This window comes from Vanessa atalanta, chromosome 21, assembly GCF_905147765.1.
Source record: "Vanessa atalanta chromosome 21, ilVanAtal1.2, whole genome shotgun sequence".
NCBI lineage: Eukaryota > Metazoa > Arthropoda > Insecta > Lepidoptera > Nymphalidae > Vanessa > Vanessa atalanta.
In genome coordinates, this window is record NC_061891.1 from 9277433 (window position 1) to 9304493 (window position 27061).

At 33.0% G+C, this 27061-nt stretch overlaps 1 protein-coding gene across 1 annotated transcript; it reads right to left on the reverse strand.

The window, feature by feature from the left end:
- Positions 1-1478: 1478 nt before the first annotated feature.
- LOC125072431 (venom acid phosphatase Acph-1-like) lies at positions 1479-21386 on the reverse strand. The gene is made up of 8 exons (XM_047683058.1): positions 21312-21386; positions 13906-14010; positions 13553-13663; positions 8903-9160; positions 7576-7758; positions 4359-4479; positions 2157-2374; positions 1479-1708 (listed from the first exon to the last, which is right to left on the reverse strand). The coding sequence occupies exons 2-8, from the start codon at positions 14005-14007 to the stop codon at positions 1541-1543; spliced, it is 1161 nt and encodes a 386-aa protein (XP_047539014.1). The 5' UTR covers positions 14008-14010; positions 21312-21386; the 3' UTR covers positions 1479-1540.
- Positions 21387-27061: the final 5675 nt, after the last annotated feature.

Below are 27061 nucleotides of genomic sequence, written 5' to 3' on the forward strand. Positions count from 1 at the left end.
ACACGCTTATAACTGTTAATATTATAAGTCATTAACATAACTGTAGGTAAGCAAATTCGCCGTAGGATTAACAATTCCCGTCCAGTGTGACAAGGGACACATCTCACAAACGTTTGACGCGGCAATAAGTATACCCTTATCAAAATCAGTTATGCAAAAGGATTTTACACAGTAATTTGTTACTTTATATTCTGGTAATTAAATCTACGAAACATTGTGTTTGGTATAAAAGTTGATGTAAGACCTAAATATTGACATTTGAAGTGAAATTCTGTTACTTCATGGCTCAGAATAAAATTGAGGTTCTTTGTTTTTTTATTTATTTATTTTATAATAGGCCTTTCACTGATGATAGATATTAGCTGTAAACAATTTTAACCATTCCTTATATCGACAATGCACCAGCAAACTTGGGAACTAAGATATCATGTTCCTTGTATGATGATGCCGTCCATTGGTTTTGGTCTGGGCGGATAATCTCATGGGAGACCAACCAACTATGCAGAACAATCTATTCCGGTACACTCATACTCCGATGGGATGGCAAATCCGAAACGACCGAAAAGAGTTAAGGCGTAGGACTAGCGGACAGTACTCACTTCCAACTTCCAGACATCTTTGTTACTGAGAATTTTTCGACAGAAAATTCCGGTAACTTTTTATCTTCAAACTTACAACATTTTAAGCGATCTTTAGTGCTACATTATGTTATTAATGGATGGTATTTACCCAAAAGCGTTCGCACAGCGCCAAAAACCAAGTAAAAAGTTCTTCAGCTTGCTCAGTCTTAGTTTCGAACATTTGACTATTCTTTTGGGCAAGTTAAATAGTAAATAATCTATGTACTGTGTGAGACCCCGCAAATGTTCGTTGATTAATTTAGTAACAAACACCGATTAACACTCTTTAAAAATACCATTCTTATCCAATTTATTATTGATATGCTCATATAAACTTGAAGATTTGATTTAGAATTCTAGTCATATTCTGGCAATATACCCGAAAAATGTTCGAGAGTATAGGTTTTAGTGTGAATATCACTATTAGGACTCTCGAAATAGGAATATATATAACTTAATTATGATAATTAATTTATTTTATATAATATAATTAAGGCAAATTAAAAAAACTTTATGTAAATAGTTCTTAAATAAATAATATAATTCTGATACGTCTGAATACATATTCATTTACCCATTACCATTATTCACTTACCCGAACATTCGGGTTATGTTATATATACATACATAATTACTTGTTTTGAAAATGATATCAATATACATAAATGATATAAATTACCGATATACCCAGTGAATTGAGTCAGTCTCTAATAATATAATTAAATACCCCTAAGTATATTTAAAAAACGAATTAAAAGATTTTTGTAATTTCGGTCCAATTTCTGTTTTACTTATTTTTAATTGTTTCGTAATACAACATGCGTGAAATGGAATTAATGAAACGTCACCGCACCCATGCTTCGTAAATAACATTAATTTATTACAAAAATTCAATAATACTTATATTAATAAATAAATTATCACAGTTCCGTCCTTATATTACATATATTGTAAAATTCTTTTTCAGGCAGTAAGAAATCTTTGGTGATTTCCTTGAATTTATCGAAGCTACAATGACAGCTGGATTCACAGCCAGTGAAGTGTAGTAATTGCGCCGTTGATTCACCAGCTCTAGGTAAGTAGATTGGCTGAAAAAAAGCGAATATATTTTGCTTATCGGTATAATTAACAAAACATGTGTGAACCTGCTATTAGTCATATTTGAGTAAACGAAGCGAATTTAATTAAATAGGCTTGTGCAAATTGCCATGTTAACTTCACAATTGGTCTAGTAGATAGCTTACACGATTGCAGATTCCAATGTGGTGGGAGTAAACCTGTAGTCGGCCATTAAAAATTACTTGGATTTTTCAGACAGATTAGACCCAAAACTGTTGTTCCTGTGTCTCTTTCCGGAGTGTCAGATTTATCCCATTGGATGTTGATAGCGAAGAAACATTTGCATTGGAGTGCATTTATATTTACGCACACACTTGTGTATTAATAGATGTGATTTTCCGTTGCCGAAGTTCATTAGGGGGACATTATTATAAGAGTTCTTAAAAAGCTATGAACCGTCGTGGGACAAAAACTTACCACAACAGTGAGTTCTCCATTACCCTTGGACCGATATAGTTCTAGAGCAAATAAAGAGCCATACTCCGGGTTGCTCTGCTCATGTCTGATAACCCTGGTCACCTCCATCATAGAGCCGATGTTGAAGTCGTGGGCGGAGAACATACGGAACCGCTTCTTGACTGGCTTTCCTGATGTTATATCTGATGCGGCTTCTATGAAATTGTTTAGGATGACCCCTGTAAAATTTTGAAGAGCTTTATAATCTTTGAACGTTGGAAGTTTAAAATAAGACTTTTATTAATTAACCTTCAAAAAAGATTAACCCGTGGGGTTCAGATATCTTAAATATCGGATAAAACAGTCTGATGATGTTTCATCAGACTGTTTTGTTGTAAGTCTCGTTGATCAAATAATAGTGTAAAAATAATTATCACAAAAAAAGGGAACTAAAACTATTTTATTTTAAGTATTCAATACTTCTGAAAATTATTTTTATTTATGTTATTAATTTTAACAAAATATGATACTAAATAAATCTATCTACTTAAGCCCAAGTTTGTGCCTTTTTCGACAAGAGGGTACTTCATAACTAATCAAATTAACTCAAGAGCTCATTCTATTTTCATTATTTTTAAGATTTATTTTATAATAAAATTAATCTTGATTTCTATGGGGATATACTTATGGCTAGGTCTAATTTGTAGTCTAGGTAGGTACCAACTAGAGATGATACCTACGTGGTGTCGCTACAGACACAAGGAACATAATGTTCTAATCTTCACCGTTGGTGGCGTGTTGGTGGTGTATATTTCTTACAGTGCAAATGTCTATGAACGGTGGTGACTATTTATCATAAGATAACCGATTTGCCAGGCTGCCAAACTATTATAAATAACAAAATTATGCCAATATACAAATCTATTCAATTTTTTTTATGATATCGGTACGCGGACGAGCAAATGGGCCACATGATGGTAAGTGGTCACCACCGCCCATAGACAATGGCGTTGTAAGAAATATTAACCATTACTTACATCACCAATGCGCCACCAACCTTGGAAACTAAGATGTTATGTCCCTTGTGCCTGTAGTTACACTGGCTCACTTACCCTTCAAACCGCAACACAACAATAGTGAGTACTGCTGTTTACTATGAATGCGAAAATTACTATGTATATTTGTTACGTTTCCACGGCCAAACTACTAAACAGAATTTGATGAATTTTGCTATGAAGCCAGCTTAAGCCCTAAGGAAGGCCATAGGCTAAGGCCTGCCAACAACACTTAAAATTCGAGTTAAGCCGCCAGTGACCACTAGTATCACAATAGCCTTGTACAGCCGCTAAATATAGATATAATTATTTTTTTTATAAATTTAACATACAAGAAAAACCAAATGAAATATAAAAATGAGATCGTAATACGTGTCACATAGGGACATTTATTAAATTTAATGAAAAATAAATTATCTCAGCTGTATTGTAATAGAAGTCTCGTACTTCGCCCTTCCTTGGACACATTATCAGACCACATAATAGACCAGAATAATAATTTATCAAACAAAATATATTTGAGTTCTATTAAAAATATTAATAAAACTTTAAATGAAATCAAAATCAGCATATATAATACGCACAAAAGGCCTTTGACGTGTAATTAAAAGTAAATATGTGTAATAACAATTTGTAAAAGCCTTTGTGTCTTTTCTTAAGAAGTTTTAAAGCTTATTTTAATTTATAAAACATTTTTAGCTGGTAGGGTTTTTAGCAGCAAGCTCGTCTGGGTGGGTACCACCCACTCATCAGATATTCTATTGCTAAGCAGCATGACTCAGTATTGTTGTGTTCCGGTTTTAAGTGTGAGTGAGCCAGTGTAACTCTAGTCACAAGGGACATAACATCTTAGTTCCTAAGGTTGGTAGCGCATTGGCGATTTAAGAAATGGTTAATAATACTTACAGCGCCACTGTCTATGGGTGGTGACCACCTACCACTATCGTACAAACAATCACTCCATCATATCAGCACGACGTTTCACATTGATTGTGTGAGTAATAACCAAAATTTAACATATTTTATATATTAGATACACAAGGTATAATCCGATTAAATGAAAATGACACATTAATTTCTCCTTGTACCAGACTCTTTGTAATTATAAGGCGATTAAATTAAAAATGCCATCGTGAGTAAACACTCTTATACACTCTTAAAATCTTACCGCCACCGATTTTCTTCATTTCGTCGTATCTAAAGTACAGCCTGTACGCAAGTCTGGCAGCCTCCCCTAACTTCGGCAGTAACGGCTTAGCCCATTCAGGTATGTCTAGACCGAGGCTTACCTGTAATAAAATATTATTATTGTTTGAAATTTTGTTTAACTTTAAAACGTTGAAACATACAATTTACATATTTACATAAAAAATAGGAACTGAATTCGATATATTTTTAAAAATGTAAAAAAAAATGGAAACGACTCGTAATGATTTTCTCATTTACTTCCTCTTTAAATTTAGCCTATTGACGGACCAAGCGTGAATTACATGTTTTTGTAATGTAGTTAATAACTTTTGATGTTATGTTTTGCTACGACAAAACTTTTAAGTTAATTAGGGGAGATATTTTAAGGAAAAATAGAGCCTTATCGTTTATATCCGTGAAAAAATCTTGTCGTTAATACAGAAACTTTATAAAAATAGTTGTGATCATGTTTTTTTTGATATGCGTATACATGTTATTGAAGCGGTTCTAATGTTTATCTTTTTTTCAAATAAATAAATATTTAGCTTGTGCTTGGAATGGTACAACAGCCCTAGGGCAAGAATCCGATGGGGCGGCAAATCCGAAACGACCGGAATAAGTTCAAACGCAGGATGCGCGAATTTACGGTGCTCAACTTCCAAACTGCGAGGTGCTACTAAGATTTTTTTGACAGAAAAACTTTCTCACCTTTCATGTTTCCAACCTGAAGTTCGAACCCAAGACCACGAGCTCTGATGCCTTATATTTAGCCACTAGAGCCACAACACAGTCAATTGTTAATTAGAAAGAACATTTATAAAAAGAGTTAAGTCAAATTTATAAAAAAAGGCAAACAACGCATTAAGAACAACCCATCTTTTCGTAACTACTGGGAATTTGTATTCGCTTTATCTTTTGTTGCTTTACTATAATGTTGCGCGCGCTCCATCTGCGTTGTGTTTGATAAACCTCATTTAAAATTTCTGACTTTATTTTGATGTTTAAAAAGACGCATAAGAAATAAGATTACATTATCTCGGTGGAATCGTCGAGCTAGACGAAATTTATTTTATAATGACGCTCGTTGTTAATACGACTGTGATAGCTGAAGATAACCGAATGTCAAAATTTCACCTTCAACTCTTAATGTGGGATTCTGTAAGAATTCACTTCGTTTCTCACTCGTCAAATGTTGGCAACCGACAATGGCGTATCACACGCCATTTTGATACGTGTATCCTATAGTTTATATAACTGAATTTAATTGTTCTTGTCAATATTTCACATACATTGACATTCTACGCTTGTTTTCTGAGGTGAGTTACGAGTTTCTTTTTACAGAATACCTCGGCTGTTTGTTTTTGAGGTGTAAGGCCATCATTAATTTAATAATTTAAAAGATACCGTGTGTATCTTGAAATGTTTTAAATATTCTATTTGTATGATAAATAAATAGACCTCGACGCCGTTTATAACTAATCTTTAAGTCATGAGTCGGCGGAAAGACAAATGAGCTACCTGATGATAAGTGTTCACCACTACCAATATATATTGGTACTCTGATAGTCATTCCTCAAATCACCAATGCGCTACTAATCTTGGCACTGTTACGCTGGCTTATTCACCCTTCAAACCGTAACACGACGATACTTATTATTATTCTGCGGTAGGAGTGGGTGATACCTACCCAGACGGGCTTGCACAAAGCTCTAAACAAATAAATTATAATAATATTGTATTATTTATGTAGACATTTTTTACAGACGAAATCAAATCAGACAAATTGAAGAGTATTCATAATTCTATTTTGACCTTTTCTGAATTCCTCATCCCTTATATAACCTCACGTGGCTTTTGCCTTGACACTTTTACCCTTTTTTTGATGTATCACGGCTTTTTGAAATTAATTTGACTAATTATTAAAGTGCTTTGTTTGAAAACACACGCAAACACATCAACACGCCCTTATATCAAATTATTATCCACTCTTAACCTTATGGTCCATTAGACACAGACTCGCGTTTTGGTTAAGATCCAATCAAATCAAAATATAATTTATTCAAGTAGGCTTTTGCAAGTACTTTTGAATCGTCATTTAACAAACTATTTTAAGTAAAGCTACCACCGGTTCGGAATGTAGATTCTACAGAGATGAACCGGCAAGAAACTCAGTAGTTACTCTTTTTCAACATCTAAAAATACAGTCATGTTAGTTAAATACAATTATATATGTATGTCTATCCTGCATGGAAGGCAACAAGCATTAACTCCACGCTTTTTTATCATCTATAATATTGTAGGTAATACAGGTCGTACGTACCCTACTAAGTTTTCATGTACTTAATTTGTACTTTAATACACCTCATTCTGGGCTCTTATTTAAGCACTTCAATAGAATGCCAGTGCCCAGCGGGATATTATATTTTACGGGCTGTTTTTACTTTTTATAGGAAATAAATTATGTAGCATAAATCTTAATCAAATAAACTTTATCAACTTCGCGGAGAAGCTTGACAAATCTAAGCGGAAATGCTTTAATTTGATTAGTGAAAAGTGTAAAGTTCTAGATTTGATTAAAACATTTTTCGCACTTCGAGTTAGTTTGGATAACACCGAGTTCAAAACACCTGCACTGATAATATGTGAGTTCGACCCACAAACAAGAACTGCAGTGTTATTCTGTAATAATCCAATTCGTATCTCAGTCGTAAAATGTTTAAAAGTAACTCACAGTGATATTTATTGAGTTTGTCATATATATTTCTCCAAGCGTTTTTAACAGAAGAGTCGTACTTTAAGAGTCTTACTGGTAAGCTGAGTGACCTTAGCTTACCATTAACAAATAAATAGCTTTCTACTGCAAAGAGAAATTTGAATAATAATAATAAATTGCAAACAAAATTGTTAAGGGAATTTTATTACATCACACACTTTTTAAAATTTCACGGTCATGTATGGCTTCACTGTGGTTATTTATCGGTCAGAAGCGCGACAAAATAGCGCATCGGAAAAATGAGGTATACTTTATTTTTTTTCGATGCGATTTATATTCTAATAATTAAATTCAACGTGAAATATCATATTGAGTGGTTACTACTACCTTCAGACTTCAACTTTAACTAGCTTCAGAGTTGGAATTTCACAAAGATCTACATTTAAGTTAAATATTATAACTTAACATTGTTAGTTAATCATACCTGACTTTTAAACAAGTCGAAGAGCGTTTCATATAACAGCGGATCCTCTGTGAAGTTGCGTCCAGTTTCCTTCTTCACGATCGTCACTAGGTCTTTGAACTGCTGAAACTCTTGGTTAATGGCTTCTTGCTTCGCTATTTTCATCAGCTCGTTGAAACGTTCACAATTTGAGTAATAACGCAGCTGCAAAACAAAAAAAAAATTACTACTGAGATTAGAGAATGTCAATCATTATTGTCAAAGCCCGAGCAAGCTTCACTAAAATCGCGTGGGAAACCTACCTGTATCGGATGATAAATCAATCACATGCATCTACCTACCAGCGTTGAAGGAGGGGGGTGAAATGAGCTCCAAATTTTCTCTTTAACAGAAGACGAGACCTTAGCTTACCAGTGAGACAACGACTGATATCTCTCTACTGCTAATATTTCGAAACATTACCATGTATGGTAGGACTCCCAATATAAAGGAACTCGTTAAGGTATTTTTAAAAAAAATTAATAAAATTGTAATTTAATTGTTAACAAAAATATCTCTATAATTACATATCGGAGATATTATTGCATTTATTTTGTCATATCAAATTCCATCCTTCCTTATTACACTGATATCTTCGTTAGAGTTCAAGTTTATGTTCCATTTTTAATAACTGTTTATTGATATCAAATGCAAAACGTGACATTAAATGCTTATAAAATAATAATGAGTTATGTAACTAACTTGATAAGTTATTTGCGCAACTAAAGTACATCCGGTAACTTGATGATTAACTTTTCGTTCTGATTAATTTTCTGAACTAACAAATTTAATCATTTGCCCTATATTTTTCTTTTCTATTGTTTTCGTCGTTTTCATAATATTTTTTTTTATTTTTTCTGTTTTAATCTCTACTAATATTATAAATGCGAAAGTAACTTTGTCCGTCTGTCTGTGTATCTGTATGTTGCGCTGAACAGCCAAATCTATGAACCGATGAAAATTGGTATTTGTTTCACACTAGAACTCCAAGGAAGGACATACTTTTTTATACCTAACACCCAACGACCGACCCATAAAACGAGTGCGAAGCTGCGAGCGACAACTAGTTATCAATGAAGAAAGTTTTTCTTATTATTGCGTGAGAATATATTTATCGTAAATGTCATGCATTTATGTGAATACGTCACCATCCAGCGGTCATATCATGGTTCCAAATGACGTTGGTTGACGTCCGAGTAACTGGTGAGAAGATGGGCTCAGGCACAAATAAAAATAGCATGGAATATCAAGTTGTATTCTTTGAATTATTTTTTATTAATATAAGTTAAGAATACAAAAAACCACTTACATAATCTTCGGATAGCGGAACTGCAGTGTAAGGTACTGGCTGCCAAATCCTTCCAAGACCCTCATCCCATTGCTGGTCGACTTCTGGTGGGTATAACGCAGCCATGGCCATCTGCGCGGTCATCTTCGTCCTCTCCTTATCAGTACTTCTTAAAGCTATCTCATCTTGAAGGTAAAGGTCAGATAACAAGCCGTATCCTTGAACGCCGTATCTTTGCCGAATAAATTTACCAATTTGAAATGCTCTCCGTTTGCCAGTCTGAAATTTCATGCTTATTAGTTTACCGAAGATCCCAATTTGCGTCGCAAAATATTTGAATAGGATTTCGTTGTTTCGTCATGGTTGTCATCAAAATTGGCTAGTTAGTGTAACTGAAGAAATGAATAGTAAAAAGAAAATCTGATAATAATTTTACGGATGAAATTAATTTTAATTATTTAATTAGGCTCATGAAAGAATTGATGATCTTGATACATTTTTGTAAGCTAAAGTAATTGATTACAAAAATAGTAAGACCAGACTATCGAGACCTGGTCGTAAGATGCCGCGGAGACCAGCTAGCCTAATGAGACCAATAATATAAAACCATAACAAATATTTAGGATTTAGTTATTATTTATATTGTATTTTCTCAGACTTTATTAGAATTCGAATCCGAAAAAAAATATTCTGGGCAATAAAAAAATATGACCGAACCTCATTACTTTTTTTTATAATATTGGCCACCGGTGGCGGTAAGTTGTAACTATCCCCATTGACATTGCCACTGTTAAAAATATTACCCGTTCTTTACATCGCGAATGCGCTACCAGCCTTGGTAGTATAGATGTTATGTCCCACGTGTCTTTAGTTACATTGGCTCACTCACCCTTCACACTGAAACACAATAATACTAAGTATGTAGTGTAAGTGACTGTTTGACGGTAGATTATCTGATAAGTGGGTGGTACCTTCTCAGGATCGCTACATACAGTTACATGGAGATATTCTTTTTTTGTTAAAAAATTTAATTCCAACATTTATGTAGCAAATATTCTATTAGTAGATGAAAAAAATCTTTTTTTAAAAACATCGCTTTTTGTTTGGGTTTATCTAATATACAGAAAACTTATTATTCTTGAATTCTGAGAATTCATTTAATATGTATAATATATAATGACTTTAATAATATTTTATAAAAAGGTTCGTTTAGATGCGCAATTATTTAAATATTATGTGGGTTTTAACACTAAGAATATTGTCGTTTCTTTTGGCTAAAAATGACATTAGCACAAAAATTATGACTTAAAAGTGTCGATATGTATGTAAGATTTTCACTCCAATTGACCGATCATCATGCAAGTTATATAGATTTTATCATAGACAATAGAAGGAAGTTTGTGTTTATGTACATTGTTGTAAAACATATTCATTTTCCATATCCTTCAATATATTTCTATACAGTTGATATCTACACAGACTGGCCAAATGATCATGTTCAAAATTACGTAAGGATTAAGGTTATTTGTGTTGGGACAGGAGCTGGTAATGTTATGTGCTGCGCTGAATAAGACCGGGAAGAAAGCGTCGGCGCTTTGAGTACCTTCTGCCCATGTCATATACGTTGCCCAGGGTAAGCGGGTTTTTTTTATAACGGGAAACCCTTTAGAAGTCACATAGGCAGACCACGCGTCTGTGTGTTAGTTAAGGCTAGGTGAGCACACTCGGAAAAACCCCCGAAACGAATAAATCCTTTTTAACAGCAAGACAAAAACAAGTAACAATGTGTATTTGATTTCCCGTCGACTAACATATATCTTATAGAATGATTCTAATAGAGTCGTTAATCAACTCCGCTCTACTTCAGCTCTACAGACAAAATGGAACTATTATATTATTTTAGTACCAGAAATATTTTATCTTTACTTCTATAGTAATATTTAAAATGTTAAAGTAACTCTGTCTGTCGCTCTTTCACGGCCAAACCACTGAACTGTTTGATGAAATTTGGAAGAAAGCAAGCTTAAACTCCAAGGATATAGGTTACTTTTTAAGTCTTATACCTGACGACCAACCACTTATATACGAGCGAAGTTGTGGTTGAAAACTAGTTTCTTATAAATACATACGTGAGTTTATTACTCAACTGATAATCATTAAATTTATCACACAGATTGTCAGAACAATAAAAAGGGTACCTAAAACCTGCTCTACCAGCTCACTCGCTAGCAAAGCCAGTGAAAACTAGTATTTGAATACAATAGGTTCCTCGGGTTTATTAATTAAACAATCTTAAAGCAAAGAAGTTTTTATATTGTATGAATTAAGGTACTTAGAATTATGAAATTTTGTAATTTAATATCCCCCAGGATACGAGAGAATGGTGTGCGTACAGCAATGTTTATTTTGTTTCAAGGTTCTTGGAATACTGAAACCGTTCCGTCCGTGTGCATAACATTTCCGTGCGATACAATAACTGTGGCTTGAACATTCTGTGCAATTTGTCTTTTTTTCATAGAACTGGGATTGGTGGTGACCACTTACTATACCCATTTACTAATCTCCCTATTTTTATTAAAACGACCGACGTGACTACCTCTCAGCAGATACCCCATTTACTTAAATACATTTACTTAAATATTTGCAATTATGAAAATAGTATATGCAGAATGTCTTTTACGGTTTTTAGTAGAACAACCTTGCTGATCTCGAGGTCTGAATGAGATAATAAGTTGACATAATCATTATTTATCGAGGTCGACAGAGCGTGGAGTTCGTGTACTTAGTTTTTAATATCCTCACTCGTATTGTAAAACGAAAGTTTGTTTGCTTCGGTTTGTATTTCAGTTAACAAATCAACGTGACTTGCATAGATATAATTTTTTTTTATAATAGTAGGCGGACGGGAAAATGGGTCATCTGAAGTGGTCGCCACAGTCCATAGCTTTTGGGCGCTTTAAATAATAAGCATTCTCTGCATCACACTAATGCACCACCAGCTTTGGGAATTAAGATGTTATGTCCCTTGTGCCTGTAGTTACACTGGCTCATTTATTAAGCTGGTTTCATTATATAGAATCACATGGACGTTTCTTATACTAAAAAGGCTTTAACTTATTAAATGCACATGCACATGTCCTCTGGGTCTTTAGCGTTATATTAACTATCGTTAACTTTTAGGTCACTGAATATGAGAGATTTTAATTAAGATTGAACTATATTTATATAAAACTTAGAAGATCCAAATACTTATTGGCAAATCTCGTATTGAAATGAAATATGTATATAATACAAGCCTTTTGATCTTTTAATATTATAATTAAACGACATTACGATTAATGTGAGAATTAGAGCATTATAATTAACTGAGTGAGATCATTCACACACATCGATTATTCGTTACCTACAATTACTTAAATGAATTTAAAAAATAATGACTCAATTTGTGTTTTTTTTCGCAAGTCACGGTGCTTTCATTTTTCACACTTGACAGACAAGAAAAGTTTTTATACTAAATTAATGCTTTTTTACGTTTTCATCACATCAATCCATTTATGAAAACACAGAATTAATCTCCATAAAATTATCTTTACAATGAAACTATCTTGTATAATAAATAAAATATGTCGAAATGAGGTTAAAAAATCATCGTAGAGCACTTTATCATGTTTTGCATCATGAGTCGAGCAAAAGATTAAAAACAAACAATTTTTTTAACCATAAAATTATTTTCTAGGAATTTAATGATGGCGAATAACGTAATAGCAGAATCTGGTCGCCTTCTTGAATTACATTACCCAGTGATGTAATGGATTATACCAATAAATATTGTTATTTTAAATATTTAAACAGCCTTTACCATCATTACAATGACTTCGTAACTTGCCGAAGAAAAGATAAAAGGTCGTTTTTATAATCTTCATTTTTGTGTAGCTCAAATAAAATCAAGGAAAAATATATCAAGATCATTTTTCCTTTAAGGTATTTTATCTTATAACGCCAGCTACGAGTCCGAATCAAATGAAATTTACGATGTCATTGACTAATTAAACTCGAAGTAAATTCATATGGAGTTGGGGTGACCGAGTAGATAAAAGATTTGACTCAAATTAAGAATAACTTAAGATTTGATGGTGACAAATACCCCCTACCCCCCTTCCTACACTTCGTTACATATTCGAGAGCCAAATTAAGATCTCAATATTTTTGAACTCTGGTTTTAAGGGTGAGTAAGGCAGTGGTAACGAAGTCCACAGGAAGACATAACATCTCAGTTCCTAAGGTTGGTGGAACATTAGTGATGTAAGGAATGGATAAAACTTCTTACAGCGCATTTACCAAGTACTTAAAGTTCTTAAGACATCAAATTAACATTATTCAATGCATATTTAATGGCAAATTTATTTTCTCCTTGACTAAACTGAAATGGAGATCTTGGAATGATAATTTATATAATATATCCTATGTAAGCCTATTATGTAGTTTGAATGGGGTTTATTCCACCAATCTGCCAAGGGTTGGCGTTTACACATAAGTCACGACACAGGAATTTGTCTGGTTGTACTTGTTATATTTTCATTTTAATCACATGGCAATTTGAATGCACCTTTTTTCCTATTGACTCGGCAATGTCGGCCATACAGTACGATAAATGAATAAAATCATACTCACATTTGTAAGTCCCTCTACACCTTCAATGTATGTTAAGTTCATCAATTTTTCTTTTTGATCCGATAGAGACAGTTCATCTGCATCCGGTGTTCTTTCACCATGGCGGTTGATCTGTAGAAATAAAATAAAATTTAACTAAGATCTTAAAAACACAACAAAATTGAAGCAGGAGAGATCCTGTCATGTTGAATTGCCATCCCATAGATTATTAAAAACAACACATGTGTTTGTGTTAAATGTAGCCTATAGCCATGGCTATGGTATTTTCAATCAGATTTTTTTATATCGGAAGCTCACAATACATCTATGAAACAGCTCAAGACATTTATTATAATTGATAGGAATTGACTCACCACAAAAGCCATCACCATTTCCCTATCACCAGTCAAGTCGGTGATAGCGCTGCTGCTCATCAGATCGAACTGCAACATGGCTATGATGAGGTACCAGAACATTTTCTGAAACAAAAGATAAATATGAGCTCATCACCATAATAATTTACGTATACTTTAAATTTAGTTGAAATAAAGTCTTAGTTTAGAATTTTAAAACTTTGACGTCTCTTAAACGTCCTAAAACTCTCATGTCAAAGTATACGAGTTTCATTGACCTTCTATATCCAGTTTGAGTTTGAAGATTCTTATTTTTTACTTTTTTGGACACCTACTCAAGCATCGACAATTTATATTTATGTCAGCGTGAAACTGTTAATCGATCTCTTCAAAATACGATGCTTACAAAATCAGATTGCTGATTAGCTGAACGAAGTATCCCGTTTCGATCACGTGCTGTATCTTTGACCCATCTATCTCTTGTATCTTACTCTTCTTCGGTAATGTAACTGATTGTTTTGTTTTTGCTTAAATTATAAGATAAGGACGCGCGTTTGACCGCTATTATCTTTGAATACAACCAATTATTAAGAATATCTATAATTAGTAAACAAACTGACATACTTATTAACAATAGATGCAGTAGACGTCTGAAATTGTTGTTAATAAATAATTTCTTATCTAAATAATAAATTCTTTCACAACACATACAAATATTTATATTTATTGTAGAGATAGTACACAGAGTAAGATATTTTTTAACAGTGTCAACATTGAGAACGCATTTATGAACGGAAATAAGAGAATTCAGAGAATCATTGGATGTTTTAAATCATAACTGGTTTTAAGTCGTTCAACAGATATGTCTGAGCCAATAAACATAATGTAATTGGACCGCAAATCAAAAGGTAATATCAAAATAAATTTGAAAATATTTGTTATAGGAAAATAAATTAATGAAAAATCTATTCGTCTAGTGTCCACAGCTATAAAATCAAACTGAGGAACTTTAATCTGAATTAAATTTCACACATCAAGCAATAATTAGATCATGATAAAAGAGCGTTGAAATTGGTTCAGTAATATCGGTATCAGGAAATGTATACGTTGAAGGAAGGTCGATGGAAAGTCGAATTCACGTCTATAAAGAACAACTTGTCGATATTTTTCCTTGTCAATCTTGTATTGAGTAAAATTTATGTATTTTTATTTGTGTTATACCCATTTGTATAAATTTATGATCTCGCTATGATTCGCCCTCGAGATAGAGTTGCATTATTCTACTCGTTTTCTTGGAATTCATTTATCAAATCTAAATTTTTTTATATTGGTTTCAGATATACGTTATTATTTCTAGATCCAGATCAATAATATCATCATCATTTATTTTTTAAATTACATTAAAATCATTTAATTCAAATTTAAGCATCTGCTCAAGATATTCTTATAACCCATTTTTTTATTTCAATATTTCTTTTAATCAACTTCTTTACCATTCACTAACAGGTTTTTTTATATTAAGTGAACGTTTTTGTCAATTGTTACTATAGCTTACGATGTATTCCAACCGTGTTGTAATTCGTTTTGTTCAAAGAGAAAGGACTCGAACCATGATTCACATGTCTGTGGCGTAAGAATCATATCTGGCAAAAGACTGGAGCTAATCTTAAAACCAGCTAGTCCATTTAGATGTCTTACAACAATATACGATGGTAATGACCGTGTTTTAAATCTTACGGAGTGATTGTTTAGATTATGTTCTATAACGTTGAATGAAGATGACAAAATGCTTAGAGAAGAGACGGTTTCGTTGGTACTGAAAATTTTAATTATAATAATAAATTAAAAATAAAACATCCTAATTATATTTTGTTTAAAATCCTATACTTATTTATGCGCCAATTATTCAGATTGAGGATTAAATCATTGTCATCAAAGTATATCAAAATTAAAAATAGCTACGATACACGACCGCGTGTAATGGCAAAAAAAGCAGAACATCTCTGTTTAATTTGAATTTTTGTGAACTAAAAATGAACCAATGTGCTTAATGGATTCTATAAGAGTTCGTTTCTTACATACTTCTATTAAAAATATGTATATTAACGTATCATATTTTAAGAGGTCTGGTAATTGAATTTTAAATAACTTGGGAGTCAGTTCTATACCTTCTTCTCTTAGGGAGAGGAGGCCTTAGCCCAGCCCTAGGACATTTACAGAGTGTATCTTTACTTTTAACTTTACTCAAGCGTGTTAATTATTACATGTTTGTACGAAATATTTTATCCTATATTTTTACTTATACTTTTTATATTATACATATTTTACGAGTATATTATTTAATTAAGAATAATTTCTTTAGATTGATTTTTATGTATGATTAATGATGTCAATGTTTCAAGACTGCTTAATTTCGAGTCTAATTCAAAACGGAAAAGTCATTCAGGAAATGAAAATGAACTTAGAATATCTATATTATCATTAGAACATTGAATTTTAATTAGAATACAAAACAAATATACAATAAGATTAAGTTTTATCAACGTGGTAACGAAAAAACTTCGATCAACAAACACACCAGGAACAGGGAAATGATAAGATCGACCTTTACTATCAAGGATGTACGAACGAGACGGACAGATTAAAATTGGTTAAAAAATGGGGCATTGACCTAACCTAAACTTATGTTTGTCGGTCAAACTTCTAATCTGCAAATGGTAAATGAACGATAACGGAATTTGTGAACATTAGGTTAACATCTTTGGAAATCAAAATCATCTTATATAGTCCACGTTATTTGTTTTGATTTGGTTTTTTATATCATGTTTAATTATTTTTTTTATTTAGATCTGCGCCGAATAAATTTAAAAATATTTTTGAGGTAGGTTCTTATCTATCAGTAACATCTGAGAATGATCATATATATAGCACGTTATTGCTACGTGGATTGAGAATGTCATCATTTACGCCTTCGATAAGTGCACAGAATATACTATACTGTACAAGGATGTATCCGAACTCAAATCTGAATGTGGATCTCTGTTGCTGAATATAAAAAAAAATCGTAAAAGTAGGCTTGTGTGCTCAACACAATCGTAAAATATAAAAGATAATACTGAAGGGACATTTGAAGTTATTTTTTTTTTTAATGTTTGGTGTCTTCGGAGACATCATTAGGAAACTGGAGAGTTAGTTTAATGGCGTCTTTACAAATGTGTGAAAAAGGTCATACGCTTGTGTGCTTTTAGGGTAAGGTTCTAATACAATTACAGAGTTCAAGGTTGTACAAAAAATAAAACTTGCTTAGTTTCTTTCGCCAGTTCTTCTCAGGTTATTTGTGACTGTTGTGTGTTTAATTTAACAGTCAATAAGTAAGTGTAATGCTTATATATTTAATGAAGTTATTTGAATAAACTTGTAACCCCTGCTTTCTGTTTGCATACGGTACGGAGAACGTTTTTGGGCAATGGTATACGCATATATAATAAGATACCGGGAAGTGCAATTAATTTACCATTTACAAAATTTAAAAAGTTTATTAAGACTAAATTAATAAATATATCTTATTATTCATTAAAAGAGTAGTTTTCAGAAAAAAACGCCTGGATTTAGGCTCGGGGTCCATCAAAGGACACTAATTATTGTAAAAAACAGCATTGTAGATCTGTTTATTTGAAAAGAGAAACTATGCGAGTTTCTTGCCGTTTCTTCTCGCTGGAAGCTGCTTTCCGAAACGGTGGTAGTATTTTAAAAACGACGTTTCAAAAACGCTTCATTGTAAAGTTTACTTGAATATAATTGATTTGATTTTATGTGTCAGGTGCACGCTTTATTATCTCTATTATAATAATCCGATGGGACGATAATCCGTGAGGAACCAGATGCAGAACTAATTATGAAAAAACCCAGGCGCGTCTTAATACACTAATAAATTCCAAAACACAAATGTTAACAATTCCTTAACAAACGAACTCAATAGTTTTACGACAATGTTAAAATTTATTATGTTAATTACGATTACCAGAATTATTATGTCTGTAACCTATTAATCTTCAAGAGTCGTGCGTGTCAACTGGCAATTGCTCTATTTAGAAAAAATAATAACCGGTTCGATCTGGTTAAAAATGAAAATGATTCTGTTAAATATCAAATATGATCAAGCAATTAATAAACCGGTTTTCGGCGGATTTTTTTTTTAGTTCGATGTGGACTTGGTATTTTTTGTACCCTTTGTTTTTCGGGTCCTTTTACTATTAAATGTATAACATCTGTACTAATATTATAAATGCGATCTCCGTATGTTTGTCTTTTGCAGAAATTTTATAAAATTTGTGATGAAGTTTGAATCTCAAAGAAGGAGATAGGCTGTAAAACGCGAGCGAAGCCTAAGGGTTTTCGTATTAAATGATTTTCGTCCAACATAATCTTCTTAATATATAAGCTTTTCTGTTTTACATAAAAAAAAGATTTGATGAACTGTTAACGTAAACTAAAACGCATAGATTTTAAAGGGCGGTTGAAGGTAGTTTTGATAATTGTTCCAAAATGTCATAAGACTCTTTATCAGTGTTTATTGTTTATTCCTTTTGTCTCTAAATGGGGTTTATTGGATCAAATGAAATGTAGGTAGTTAATCTGGTTATCCCGCGTCTATTAAAATATTAACCATTCTTTACATCGCTATTGTGCCAACAACCTTGGGAACTAAGATGTCCCTTGTCCTGTAGTAATCACTCAAACTTTAAAATCAGATTCACAAATTCTACCGCCAAACAGTTACAACCTTATTATTATTGTGTTCCGGTTGTAGTGGTCAATATAAAGGTAAATACTTTTTTACTGCCAATGTCTATGGGTGATCACTTATCATGTTGCCCATTTGCCAGTCCACTTAACTGACCTAAATTAAAAAAAAATGAAAACCTTGCATAATTTTTCAAAATATTAATTATAATGTGCCAACAGTTGTCCAATAATTACACGCACACTACTAAAGTAGTATGACGTTTAATGAGTGTCAAGCAGCTTAATTTTTTATGGCATAGTTTGGCAGATGAGCATATGTACCATCTGATAGTAAGTGGTCACCACCGCCCATAGAAAATGGTGCTGTAAGAAATATTAACTATTCCTTACATCGCCAATGCGCCATCAATTGGAAACTAAGATGTTTTGTCCCTTGTGCCTGTAGTTATACTAGCTCACTCACCCTTCAAACCACAACACAACAATACTGGTACTGTAGTTTGGCGATAGAATATAATCAGCCCTACCACGAAAAATCCTGTCACGCACACCACGATATTTGAATTGTTTCGTTTGATTTCGATGGTTTGTAATGCGTCCTTAGATAGCTAAGGATTTAATTGACGTAAGGTTCAATTTTATATTGTGACTTATTACTTTTGTCATCTGTATTTTAAACTTCGTTGTCATTGTTCATGAATATACTTAGCGTTATCCTTATAGAAATAACTTGTATTATTTCAAAACATTGTGTTGAGGTAAATGTTATTTTATTAAGCTAATTCTCTGCGCGCGTATAAGAGCCTTCGATTTCGCGACTTTTCTTTTAAACTCTACTATTTGGAATGTTTGCAAATTCAATAAATTATCGTATTCAAATATATGTGTTATTCGTTTTATTTTATGATTTTATAATCATGATAAAGATTTATATAAAAAGCTGATAAAATATATTACGGTAGATAATTTTATATTAAACGGCATCGCACATATGTAAGTCTATGTATAAGGTTTATTCGGTAATGTTACCGACGGAGATAGACGATCCTCTGTTTGATTAGCCTTTCAGTAACGATACTTATTCTATAAATAACAAAGGAACTCGATGCTGAACACGATCGTTAAATATAAAAGATACTGAAAAGGGACATTTGAAGTTAAGATTTTTGTAAATGTTTGGTATGTTCGAAACTGGAGAGTTAGTTTTACAATCAAAGTGAAAAAGGTCATAAGGCCATGCGTACCCGAGAATTATTTATACTAATATTATAAATGCGAAAGTAACTCTGTCTGTCACCCCATTACGTTAAAACCGCTGAACTGATTTAGATGAAATTTCTTACGGAAATAGTATGAGCCCTAGGGAAGAACAACCCTACTTTTTTTAAATCACCCCTATGCTATAGGTAAAGTTTTATAATTTTAATATTTGCCACTATTGCAACCTCACTATCGAGTTCTCCGTCGAGTTAGGATTTTGTCCTTACAGAATAATTCCACTGAATCGTATATCATCTTTACTGGGTCCTATTAAAGGGAATTACTTAGAAGACTACCCTGTACGTTTGTGTTTGGAGATGGCGGGGGCCTCTCAGCACCTTCCAGCATAGGAATGCTGTTTGTAGGATAAACTTGAGGCTGATTATAATCCGATACTTATTGGTTTCTCTACAATGTATTCTTTTGCAAGCGCCTACATCTTAACCGATGATTTCGGGTTCAAACCCAGGCAGGCGCCACTGAATTTTCATGTGCTTAATTTGTGCTTAATAATTGATCTCGCGCTCGGCGGTGAAGGAAAACATCGTGAGGAAACCTGCATGTGTATAATTTCAACGAAATTCTGCCACATGTGTATTCCACCAACCCGCATTGGAGCAGCGTGGTGGAATATGCTCCAAAACCTTCTCCTCAAAGGGAGGCCTAGCAGTGGGAAATTTACAGGCTGTTAATGTATGTATGTATTATTTTACCAAGAAGCATGAGATGCATTATAAACACATATTAAGCATATGAAAATTCATTTGCACACATTCTAACTACAGAGTCATCTCGGCTCCTATTTCCCAATAATACCGACTAGAAACTGAGTACCTAATTATTTTTTACCTACAACTAGACGTGTTCATACTGAAAATTTCGTTAAACAATTTTGTTTCTAGAGATATAACAATTAAAGCACCGATTTTCAACCAACAACCAATTATGGCTATTCTCGCATGAGCACGAAAACATAATTTTGTTGTCATAAGACTGCGTGGGATTATTTTCGGCAACACTTCCTTCGATAATACCAATACATGTTTGAGCAAAAACTCGATTTGGATAAACGGTCGTAATTTTTTTTTATGATAAAATGGATTGCTTAATTTTTTTTATTTAATAATATAAAGACTAGTAAATGAGCCACGTTATAGCAAGTCATACACCCATAAATATATATATTTTTTAATTATTATAATACAGAATTTGATTGGTCAAAAATATATATATAAAAGATACAACACACCGAACTATTGGTCAATTTATATTTAATTAAATCTTTTATAGCGAAAAACAAAAAAATATTTATAAGAACTAATTTGAATAAAATGTACGTATTTACATTATCGCTCGTAATATTTTCTGAAACACAAAAAAACAATACACTATGATAACTTTAAATAATTAAACGTACTTACTGTTTACTTTAACGTCCACTAAACAGTTTTAAATAAAAAATATAAAATACGTCGTTAATATACCGCCGTCTGTTGTATTACTGCGGTCTGCGCGCGCGCCGCGACCTTTAAAACGCAAATCGTGGATCTGAACTAGTTTTTATATCCTACTTTACTCGTCTTTTTTTAGGACCAGTATTTAAAATATAATGCTAGTTTTCTGTGATTGATTTAAATTGTTAATGTTATTGTTAATATACTTCATTGTACACCACAAACAAAAATACAGAAATCTAAGGATGGGACTTATGGCTAATTAGCCATCTCTTCCAGACAACCCAATCTGAGAGAGTTATTTGAAAACCATCGGAATAGGCGGTGCAGTCATAAACTTACATAAAGATACTTAATACATACATAAATATATATATTATGTATATCTTTCATACACTAATAATTATTTAAGATAAAAAAATGTTATATGTAAAGAAATTAATTGAAGTCGTCTAAATTATTACTTAGGTAATAGTTTATAACATCATTTTTAAAAGATGAAATTGTTCCATGTAACTTATATGTTTGATTTATTATGATACTAGCTCCCCATCCTGGATTCACACGGATATAATAAGGGTCTATATCTTACCTAATTAAAGAACTAACATAAAAAGAAAAAATCTTTGAAATTTTCGGCTTTTCTCTTCTAAAATATACATCTTTTATACGTCTTTCTGTTTAATTACTCTGTTTATTTTGTAGAGCCGCATTAAAATCCGTTGCGTAGTTTAAAGGTTTGTATGTATGTGTATAAGAAGCGACTTTTTTATACTACGTACATATATATAATCTAATATCATAATTTTAATCTAATCGTCATACTTAGTAATTGTAATGTGTCTCTTTATGGTCTAGTGGTTTACTTGTAAGGATGCAGATTCTGATGTCCTGAGTTGCAACTGCTGGGCTTTTTTGTAGAGAAGTTCTCAGTAGCAACTTGGAGTTCAGTAGTTGGCACAGCTTGTACTCCCGTGTCCAAGCACGTAGCCGTTGGTCTTTCACCTGAACTTAACCGGTCGTGTCAGAATTGCCACGATGCTACTGGATAATTAGAGTGCACACACATGTGTATTATTATACGACCCGTGCAAATAGCTGATGTGGCCGAATCCGGATAAGGTGTACTGGTTATCGTCATCACCATCATCATTTTCACTTATTTTGTTTGTTTGATTTGTTTGTAGTATATGCTCTTGTATGTGTGGATTTTTTTAAACTTGTATTCACCAACTCGTTTTCGAGCAACGTTGTGAAATAGGGTCCAAACTCCAAACCTACTCTTCAAGCGGAGAAAACTTAGTCCAGTAAGATTTTTTTATGACTTTTTTTCTCACTTTGTTACAGGTCACAGATAGGGAAAGGGTTTTCTGGTTAGTGGTAGAGCCAAGTTAAGCTGGTGACGTTACGCTACAATGCTTCGGGGAGCACGTAGGTATAAGCTTCGCCTGATCTCTCGCTGATCTCTTTTCCGTCATCTGACGTCTCAGATCGCCTTTGCAGTCAGAGTGGAGGAATAGAAAATGTTTTATTAGTTCTTAAAGAAACAAACTTTTATATACAAACATCAAATTGCAACTTTAGGTATATCTAACAACCTTATGTTTAATTTTTAATTTAATATTTTGGTTCGTCCACCTACCTATATCATAAATTAAACGGAATCATGGAATTCATAATTCTGAAAATAAAAATATTCTACTAAAATACAGATAATTAAAATATATTCGTGCAGCCTTTATATACAAGTGTATGCAGCCTTTATGTATATATAACTAGCTGACCCTGTGGTTTCACCCGTATTTTTTAAAACTTTACCTATAGCACACAATCCTTCCTCGAGCCTTAAACTATTTCATTACAAAATTTCATCTAAATCAGTTCCGCGGTTTAAGCGTTTAGAGACAACAGACAGAGTTAGAGCATGTATAATATTATACATGCTCTAACTCTAATAGTATAGATATAAGGCCAAGGTTTGCAAGAAACATCGCTTTTATTAATATTTATTTATACAGAAAATAATTTAATTTTTTTTTGCTGTTATAATACTTCTTTACTTACTTGAGCTTAATACATCAATTATTATGCAAAGTGTAGGCATTTATAGGCTCAAATACCGTAACAATTTTCTATTGCTTGTGCCATTGAAACGGAAATAACTAATAATTTTTAGTATTAATAGTTAAAACTTTACAATTAATAAAACAGTTAATACTTTCTATCAATAGAGTTACAATGTAAATATATAATTTACATCATATATACGTCCTCGAAATAATTCAATACTCGCAACTGAAAATGGTTCTCATCGAAGTAATGGTACTTGAATGTTGGATACACTTCGGTTACCAAAAACACATTGCAGTTCTGTCAGAATACGCTAGATGGCGTTGAAAGTGAAAATAATATAAGTATTAATTTGTTAATCTTTATTGTATTTATCATAGCATAGATAAGATTAATGTAACTGTTTAGATATGTAACTGTAATATGCATATTTTAATTTTGTTTGGAGCAATTAAAACCTTTTCGACAAGTACATATGTCATTATAGAGTGGTTAGAGCAAATGATGTATACCGGGCTCTATGCGTTGATAAATAAGCAGCGTTGCAGAACTATCGATAATTTGACTGTCGATAGTTGACCTCGAAAACTATTCGTATATCGATAGTATCGTTTTGATCAATACTATCGATACGCATATACGTATACGTATACGTAAATGTATACAATAGAATCGCTAGCTCTCTGTAAGCAACTACTAATAGTAATACTAACGATATTATTGCTCATGGGGAGCTATCGATACTATCGTCAAGGTGTTAGCGATAGTCTATACTATCGCTAACTGTCGATAGTCTAACGATAGTGGACTATCGATATGCAACACTAATATTGAGAGATTAGAGACTAAAAACTCAGACCGTCGCGTCGAACAATCTTTCTTGGCATTTTCTTAAAATAAATTGCTAATAAATATCGAGGAAAAATTACTATAGTAAAAGTCACATTACGAAAATACAAATTTTATTTATAGAACCACATTATAATATAATATACGATTCTAATAAATAAGGCTATCAAATATTCAATGATCCTGATGAATCGCGCGTCAATTACGGATTCCTGTTACAAAATATCTTATAAACTAGCATAATTGACCTCGACCTTGTCGAACCCCTGAAGAGTAATTCGGGACACCGTCACAAAAACAAAATCGATTAAGGCTCAAAGTAATCAAAGTTCGTCGGAAAATGGTCTATTTTTCCGCGACAATTCCGCCGTTCAAAGGGTGTATATAGTGTAAAACTTGGCGTGACGACGATTGTCTAGTATATTTAGATCTGACGGAATGCACACGTCATTCGATAAGATTCGATAAGATTTCATAAAAAATAAAAAATATCCAAGGAAATAAAACAGTGCTTTAAATATTTGGAGACTTTAAAATATCAAATAGCAATGAAATTCAGATGAGACGAGCTTGAAGGAATACTGAATAAAACGCAAGTATCACTAAAATCACTAAGAAAAAGGTTTTATGTGTCGAATAAATTCCTACTTCATTCGATAAATAAAAGTTTCCCCGCAAAGTTTCCAACAAATTCAGTACCTTCAGTTAATATCCACATTTTGCATTCTCTGGGCTATCTAACGTCCTATATATGTCGCCAAATAATTCAATTAGCTTTTCAATTAATAGCCAAGCCATTTTATTAAACGGGACCGTAAAACCAGTGTCTTAATTGGCATTTAGCTATATATCAAAACAGGGTAATTTCCTTAAGATTCTCCTGAATATAAATATTCAGATAGTGATAAGGAATGTCCTTGAGTTTGCTGGTTAAAGAGCAACAACATATAAGGGCACATTCATGGGTATGCCACTCCGAGGTCCCGGGTTCGATGTAGAAAAAGTTCATTAGTTTTCTATGTTGTCTTGGGTCTGGGTGTTTGTGGTACCGTCGTTACTTCTGATTTTGCCATAACACAAGTGCTTTAGCTACTAATGTATGTGATGTTGTCCAATATTTATATAAATTGCTCACTTCATTTGTTATATAATTGCTGTGAAATGTTTCCTTAGATTTATTTTGTGAGTACAAACTCGAAACTCCTCACACAGTAATATCAGACGATCGTGAAATGTCAGACTTTGTTATGTGACATTGGTTTTAATAGTTATAACATTTAAACGAAACACGCATCATAATAGCTTTTAACGTAAGTCGTTTCTCACTATTTCACGATTAAGGTGTGTTATAATAGAATTAAATTGCAAAGCAGATGATTAAGTTTTCTTTATCAGATCAGACCATGAATGGCCATCCTGTTGTTACGCAGTTATTACCGTCTGAAGACATTGGTGTTCTACCAATTTTGGGAACTAAGATAAAGAACTGTTACACCCCTTATAATTTTAGTTACACTGGATCAATCTTTCAAACCAAAATCTTTCAAACCAAAGCTTGTTCTGGTTGGAAAATCTTATTTACTCGCTTCCGAATCATGATGTGGGACTTAGCGGCGCTGAGTGCACCGAAATACCCATTAAATAAACAGCGGTACGCACTCCGTAACTTCGGGATGCGTCACAGTGTTGCTTGCGCTTGATACCGTGATGCCCAGACGGTAAGCCAGGCCACGCGGGCCTCCAATATGTACAGAGTTGTCTCAAGCTATGCTGGGGCCCTTGGGCACCCATGAATTTGGGGCACTTTTGCTAGATATTCTTTTGCTTAATTTGGTAAATTATTGGTTCTCCGGGGCTCACTCAGGATGGGGGCAGGGCACGTGCTCCATGTGCCCTATGGTAAAGACGGTAATGAATATGTAGGTTAGTTCGCAGGGTAAAGAGGGTAGAATAAATAGTGAGTGAGTGGTACCTATTCAGACGGACCTACCGCAAAACCCTACCACCAAATAATTTATTAATATCGTTATCGTATCGTGAGTTGAAAAGGCGATCATACCACGAGATTATAGAAGTTTGAATTGTATTCCGAGTCATTCTATTTCACTTTCGTTCAAAGTCTTCATAACAATTTATACGGTTCAGTATTTATTCTAACAAAAAATGCAAAAAACCGCTATGAAACAAATGATTTCAAATCTTGTCAAAAACTTAACCATATCCAATGAAATTGAGACGGTACCACTTTGTAGCTATTCTGAATCTAACGCAGTAGAAACATCAAATAAGTACGTAAACAAAGTATTACCTGAATATACACGAACTTACATCAATTTTTATACAAATATGATGACCTACTACTTTCTTTAAAGTCGGTTAAATAAATTAAAAACGAATAATACAAATACGAACAATAGGAATGAGGACGTGCACCTTGTTTTTTCATTTTTATAATGTTCTCCGTCATTGACTTTATTAAGCGTTAAAAATCTATCATAGATTCGGAAATAAACGTTCAGATCTAAGAAAAACCGGCTAAAGAAACTCAAAATTTTTTTTAAATCTCTATAATCTCAAAGTTTTATTCGAAGGTTATAAAACTTTTATATTTATTTGAATTGATCAAAACTGTGCCTTCGTATAAAAAGTTCATTGTTATTGTTAAGTGCTATATTTTTAGGGTTCCGTACCCATAGAGTAAAACGAACCCTATTACCAAGACTCCGCTGTCCGTCCATCCGTCTATCAGTCCATCTGTCACCAGGATGTATCTTATGAATCGATATAGTAAGTACATA